The sequence below is a fragment of the Arachis hypogaea genome, chromosome 19, assembly GCF_003086295.3.
Source record: "Arachis hypogaea cultivar Tifrunner chromosome 19, arahy.Tifrunner.gnm2.J5K5, whole genome shotgun sequence".
In the NCBI taxonomy this organism is placed as follows: Eukaryota; Viridiplantae; Streptophyta; class Magnoliopsida; order Fabales; family Fabaceae; genus Arachis; species Arachis hypogaea.
The window spans coordinates 117,201,933-117,208,769 of NC_092054.1; the positions used below are offsets into that span (position 1 = coordinate 117,201,933).

Sequence of the window (6,837 nt, forward strand, 5' to 3'; positions counted from 1 at the left end):
AGAGATGAGGATATCCCTAAGACCGCTTTCAAGACTCGTTATGGTCATTACGAGTACACTGTAATGTCTTTTGGGTTGACAAACGCTCCTGCAATATTTATGGACTATATGAACAGAATCTTCCGCCCATTCTTGGATAAGTTTGTTGTTGTCTTCATTGATGACATACTAATTTATTCTAAGACCGAAGAAGAGCATGTCGAGCACTTGCGAACCATGTTACAAATTCTGAAGGAGAGAAAATTGTACGCCAAGTTATCTAAGTGTGAGTTTTGGAAGAGCGAGGTGAAGTTTCTGGGGCACGTGGTGAGTAAATAGGGGATAGCAGTGGATCCTGCCAAGGTAAAAGCAGTGATGGAGTGGAAGCGACCAACCTCAGTTACTGAGATAAGGAGTTTTCTGGGCTTAGCTGGCTACTATAGGAGGTTCATCAAAGGTTTCTTGCAGATAGCATTGCCATTAACAAAATTAACCCGCAAAGACGCGCCACTTTTTTGGACTCTTGAGTGTGAAGAGAGTTTCCAAGCGTTGAAGCAAAAGCTAACTACCACTCCAGTGTTGGTGTTACCCGAGCTGACTGAACCATTTGAGGTGTATTGTGATGCCTCACTAAAGGGTCTGGGGTGCGTGCTGATGCAGCACCGGAATGTGGTAGCGTATGCCTCACGATAGTTGAGATCTCATGAAGTTAATTATCCGACACACGACTTGGAGCTCGCTGCGGTTGTATTTGCACTAAAGGTGTGGAGGCATTACCTCTATGGGGTTAAGTTATGAGTTTTCTCTGATCATAAGAGCTTGAAATACCTCTTTGATCAGAAAGAGCTTAATATGCGACAGAGGAGGTGGATGGAATTACTGAAAGACTACGACTTTGAGTTGAATTACCATCCGGGAAAAGCGAATGTTGTAGCGGATGCGCTAAGTCGAAAATCGCTGTATGCTTCTTGGATGATGCTTCGAGAAGAGGAGCTTCTTAGAGCATTCGAGAGTCTGAAGGTTGGTGTTCAGGAAGTCTCCGGAACTCTGTGTTTGAGTCGGTTACAAATCTCAAGTGATTTTAAATCCGAACTCTTAAAGGCTCATCAAGACGATGATGTGTTGCCGAAGGTATTACTTGCTATTGAGCAAGGGAAGCAATGGAGAGTGTCATGGGATCAAGATGGATTGTGGAGATTTAAGGGTAGGATCATTGTGCCAGATGTTGGGACCTTGCGGCAAGATATACTAAAGAAAGCACACAAAAGCAGATTTTCTATTCACCCTGGGAGTACTAAGATGTACCATGATCTAAAGGCTATGTCTGGTGGCCTGGTATGAAGAATGATGTGGCGGAGTATGTCTCGAAGTGCTTAACTTGTCAAAAGGTGAAGATTGAACATCAGAGACCTTCCGGGATGTTGCAACCTTTGGACGTTCCGCAATGGAAGTGGGAGAGCATTGCGATGGATTTCATGTCGGGATTGCCGAGGACTAGAATCGGTTTTGATGCTGTCTGGGTAATTGTGGATCGGCTGACAAAGTCGGCTCACTTCTTACCCATTCAAATGAACTATACCCTTGAGGAGTTAGCACGCCTATATATAAAGGAGATTTTGAGACTTCATGGTGTGCCTACGACTATAATTTCTGACAGAGATCCCTGTTTCACTTCGAGATTCTAGGGTGCATTTCAGAGAGCTTTTGGAACCCGTTTGAGCTTAAGTACATCTTACCATCCTCAAAAAGATGATGAATCTGAGAGAACAATTCAAACCCTAGAAGATATGTTGAGGGCTTGTGTTTTGGATCAGCCGGCGAGCTGGGACCGCTATATGCCGCTAGTGGAGTTTGCGTACAATAATAGCTACCATGCGAGCATCGGAATGGCTCTGTATGAGGCTCTGTATGGGAGGAAATGCCAATCTCCGCTATGCTGGTATGAGGCCGGGGAAAAGAGCTTGTTAGGGCCGGAATTGATAGCTGAGACTACGGAACAAGTTAAGAAAATCAGAGATAGGATGCTCACTGCTCAGAGCTGTCAGAAGAGTTACGCCAATCAGAGGCAAAAAACCTTAGAGTTTGAGGAAGGAGACCATGTTTTCCTTAAGGTTACTTCGACAACAGGAGTAGGAAGAGCGATTAAGACAAAGAAGCTGAATCCTCGATACATCGGTCCGTTTCAGATCCTCGAGAGAGTTAGACCGGTGGCGTATCAGATGGCTCTACCGCCTCATCTTTCGAACATGCACGACGCATTTCACGTGTTGCAGCTTCGGAAGTACACTCTTGATGCTAGCCATGTGTTGGAACAGGAATAAGTTCAGTTAAAGGAAGACTTGACGCTGCTGGTGACTCCGGTCAGGATTGATGACACGAGTATTAAGAAGTTGCGTGAAAAAGAGGTTTCATTAGTGAAAGTGGCATGGAGTCGAGCCGGTGTTGAGGAGCACACTTGGAAACTTGAGTCAGAAATGCGAGCGGACTACCCACACCTATTCTCAGGTAACTGAGTTCGAATTTTGTGGGCGAAATTTCCAATTAGGTGGGTAGAATATAAAATCCGGTTAATTAATGGCTAATTAACCCATAAATTAAAATATATTCTAGAAAGTTAGAAATGAGATTTTATGGTTTAATGTGGTAGAGAAATTTAAAACGAGAATTTCGACACCAATTTTAAAGAAATCGGCCCAAGATTGGGCCGAACGGACCAAACCGGGCCAACCAGGCCCAAGTTGGGCCCAAAGGCCCAGCCAAGCTCTCAGTTAATGAGAGAGCTCAGCACTCCCTCTCCTCCAAGAACACACACACGCTGAACACAAAGGGAAAAAGGGGGGAAAGATCAAAACCCTTGCTCCTATTCACTTCAATCTTCCATTGTTGATAACTTTTGATCTGGAGCTCCGATTGACGTACCGTTTGCGGCCACGTGATCGTAGCATCGAGTTCTACAAAATACATATAATCAATCTTGAGGTAAGCCAAGCTTTCTCCTTCGATTCCCATGCCTTAATTTCAAGTTTCATGAGCAAAAATGTTGAAATTTGTGAGCTCCTTATCTTATAGTATCAAATTAGCTTGAAAGGAAGGCTTGTTCTGCTCCCTTGATCCTTGGGTAAGGTAAGAAATCTCAAACCCTAGTGAAAGTGTTGAATTTGAGGTATTGGGTATTGAGTTATTGTGTTTGATGTGATATTATGGCTTAGGAATTATATATGTGTGTAATGGAGCTTGATTGGTGATTTTGGAAGCTTTGGTTTGGAGCCCCAAGCTTGGAAAAATTTGTTGGTTGAGTTTGGAAACCTTGGAAGTTGAGTTTGAGAGTGTTCCAAGTGGAACGAGAATCGGCCAAGGTATGATTTCAGTTTCTTGTATCTAACATGTAATGTAGTGTGAAAACATAGGCTAGTGACCCTAGGATAGGACTTTGGAATTATTAATGTGGTTGTTGGTTAATTTGGATTGAATTAAAAATGTATGAATGAGGGTGAAAATGAGTGTGAGTGGTTGTAATGGTTGGCAAAGCATGTAATGTTGTGTGTGATATGAATTATATGTTGGATTGATGATATGGGTTAAGGCTCTTGTTGATGAGCATGATAGAAGTGTAATATTGATATGTGTATTTATGTATAGAAGGTGATTGATGAACTGAATGCTTGTTGGAGATTGAGATATTGGTTAAATATGGTGTAATTGATGGGTTAATGATTGAATGAGGTTTAGAAATGGTTAATGTTGGAATGGTTGAGTTTTGGGTTGATTTTGAATGGATTTAGTAAGTGTATGTTTTAAAATGGGGAGTTTATGAGTTTTGGTAAAAGTGGGTGAAGAACCGAAGATTGATGGTTTAGAGGTTATAGCAAACTCTCGTTGTAAGTATAGTTACTAAACCAAACAATCAACCTTTCTTACAAACGTTTTGGGTGTCACACGTAACAAACCCCTAAAAAATTGTTAACCGAGTATTCAAACCTCGGGTCGTCTTCTCCAGGAACTGCGAGGAAGTACATTCTTATTATTGGTTATAAAGGTTGTAATCGGGGTTTAGAAGGTGAGAAGCAAGTAATTTAAATGACGAGTGAATTAAATGGCAATTAAAAATAAATAATAACTGTAAAACAACTTTTGGCAATATAAGGGAAGTTAGAAGTCCAACTTGGTTATCCCTCTCAACAACAATGAAAGTTGTATCTTAATTCCACTTAGTTATCCTTTACCAGGGCAAAGGAAAGTCAAGGGACTAATTAAATTGACCTTTGAATCCTAATTATTTCCTAAGAAAAGGTTAGGATTATTTAAGTTCAGCTCAATTAGCAAGATAACGATTATCAATTACGTTGAGTTTAATAACTGTTGAGTTACTGAATTCTTAACCAGGACCAAAAGGGGGAAAAGTAAAATTGCTGGAATAATAAAAATATCCTTAGATAGGAAGCAATGGTGACTTAAATCAAAGAGAACAATCATGAACTGAAAATACCTCAATTATCATTAATTCAAATAACTGTCTGTAACATGGAATAATTCGTAAGTCAAAGTATAATAATCAATTCAAATGTTGGAATAAATAAATAAAAGTAAAACTAAAATAAAAGAACATTAAAACCTGGATCCAGAGTTACTCCCATAACAAGAAGAAGTCCTAAATCCTAAGAGAGAGAGAGATAATCTCTCTCTAAACTAAATCTAAATCATAGAAACTAAAAATTGGCGAGCTCTCTTTGAATGGGTGCATTCCCACACTTTGTAACCTCTGGTCTATGCTGTCTGTACTTGGATCTAGGCCAAAAAGGGCTTCAGAATTTGTTGGGGGCGTATTTTGTAAATTCTGATACGTGGCCTCTGTCACGCGTCCGCGTGGGTCACGCGGTCGCGTCATCTGGAGCTTTTCCTTTCCACGCGGTTGCGTCAGTCACGCGACCGCGTCATGTGCGTTCTGCTTAAGGCGCACGGTCGCGTCAGTCATGCGGCCGCGTCGCTGCTGATTCGTGCTTGGCACGCGATCGCGTCATCCATGCGATCGCGTGAATACCAGTTTCCTTCAAAGCTCCGTTTTGCTTTCTCCTTCCATTTTGTATGTTTTCTTTTCCATCCTTTAAGTCATTCTGCCTTAGAAAATCTGAAACTACTTAACACACTAATCATGGCATCGAATGGAAATAAAGGTAATTAAAATAATTAATTTTAAAGCTTAGGAAACATGTTTTTCACAATATGACATAATAAGGAAGGGAAAGTAAAACCATGCAATTAATGTGAATAAGTGGGTGAAGGATTGTATAAATCACTCAAATTAAGCACAAAAGAACTCATGAAATATGGGTTTATCAACCTCCCCACACTTAAACACTAGCATGTCCTCATGCTAAATCCAAGGTAAATAACTAAGGTTAAAGTGATGGAATGTCATGCAATGCAACCTAATTTAAATGCAACTACCTAAATGAATGATGCATCATGCAACTCTAATTTATTCACTCATATATAAAGCTTACATGTAGTCAAGTTAATCCACATTCTCAAGGAGTCATGTATATATATAGCCAACTCTTAAATAATAAAGCATTTTAGCAAATGAGATGGGAAAGAAAAACTTTGTACAAACTTGCAAAACAATTAGTAAATTAAGTACAGATATATGTTGATGAGTTATTGAACCCTCACTGAATTTTGTGTTTACTCTCTAGTCACTCAGTGTTTATTGGGTTTATTCACTCCATCTTTTGTTTTATTCTTAATTTCTACAGCTTTGTTTTTCATCTAACCAATCAACAATTATAGAATATAGTCATACCAAAAAGTCATGAGGTCTTAATTAAGGTTGTAATGGGGCCAAGGTAAAGGTGAGGATTTATGTATAGGGTTAAGTGAGCTAATAAGCGAATCCTTAATTAGACTAAGATCTCACCTAACATACATATCTAGTAAAATAAAATTTCTTTACCTAATTTCCCATAATTTACCACTTATTGTTACATGCTCATGTTTCACTTTCCATGTGCATTGTTTTCATTGGGGAATTTCTTTTTGTATCCCCTTTTATTTAGATGCTGAAAAATAACCTTTTTTTTTAATGCACATGATAATTGAATCACTTAGATTTTCTCATGAGCATGCTTCCCAAATTTTATTTTATTCCTTTTTACTTCTTTACCTTTTGTTTCTATCATCCATGTTCCCAAAAGGTTTCCCACATTTAACTCTATTCATGATTTTCTATCCTAAGCTGACTAAGGATTCACTTGGGATTTTCTTTTGTTTTTCTGCTTAAGGCTAGTAATTTGGCTAAATAGAATCAAGGGGTTTTAAAAGGCTCAAGGGGGCTAACAAGCGTGATGTAAAAGGTAGGTTAATTTGGGGTGAGTGAGCTAAAATCAAATGATGGCCTCAATCATTCTCTTGGTATGTATCTATTTTATATTCTATAATTGGACATATAGATTAAAGCAAAGGAAAGAATATCAGAATAAAAAGAAATGTAACACACAGAAATGAAATTATGGTTTGAATGCAACCATACAATTTAAGCTCAAGACTCACAGGCTGTGCGTTCTCTAACTCAAGCATCATATATCAATTATATATTGTATGCAGGTTTAGTTAAAAATTCCCATTATTCTCATAAAAAAAAATTATTTAGGGTGGCTTTTAAAGTTTTAATGTTCCTCCTTGATGAAATGTTGTCAGCTTAACTACATCATGTAATGCTATATATACAAGGTTTTATGGATCTAAATCTATTATGTTCAAGTTCCTAGCTTACTCTTTTTTTATATTTGTCAATTTAAACTAAGCTATAACTAAGCTATCTTATGTAAAAGGGTAAACTATACTAATTGATCCACTAATAAG

General features: G+C 38.7%; 1 protein-coding gene across 1 annotated transcript; it reads left to right on the plus strand.

Moving 5' to 3' along the window:
- The first annotated feature begins 354 nt into the window (after window positions 1-354).
- LOC140182327 (uncharacterized) lies at window positions 355-2,300 on the plus strand. Its single transcript, XM_072228488.1, has 4 exons — window positions 355-598; window positions 902-1,314; window positions 1,431-1,499; window positions 1,881-2,300. Exons 1-4 carry the CDS (start codon window positions 355-357, stop codon window positions 2,298-2,300), a joined length of 1,146 nt encoding a protein of 381 aa, XP_072084589.1.
- Window positions 2,301-6,837: the final 4,537 nt, after the last annotated feature.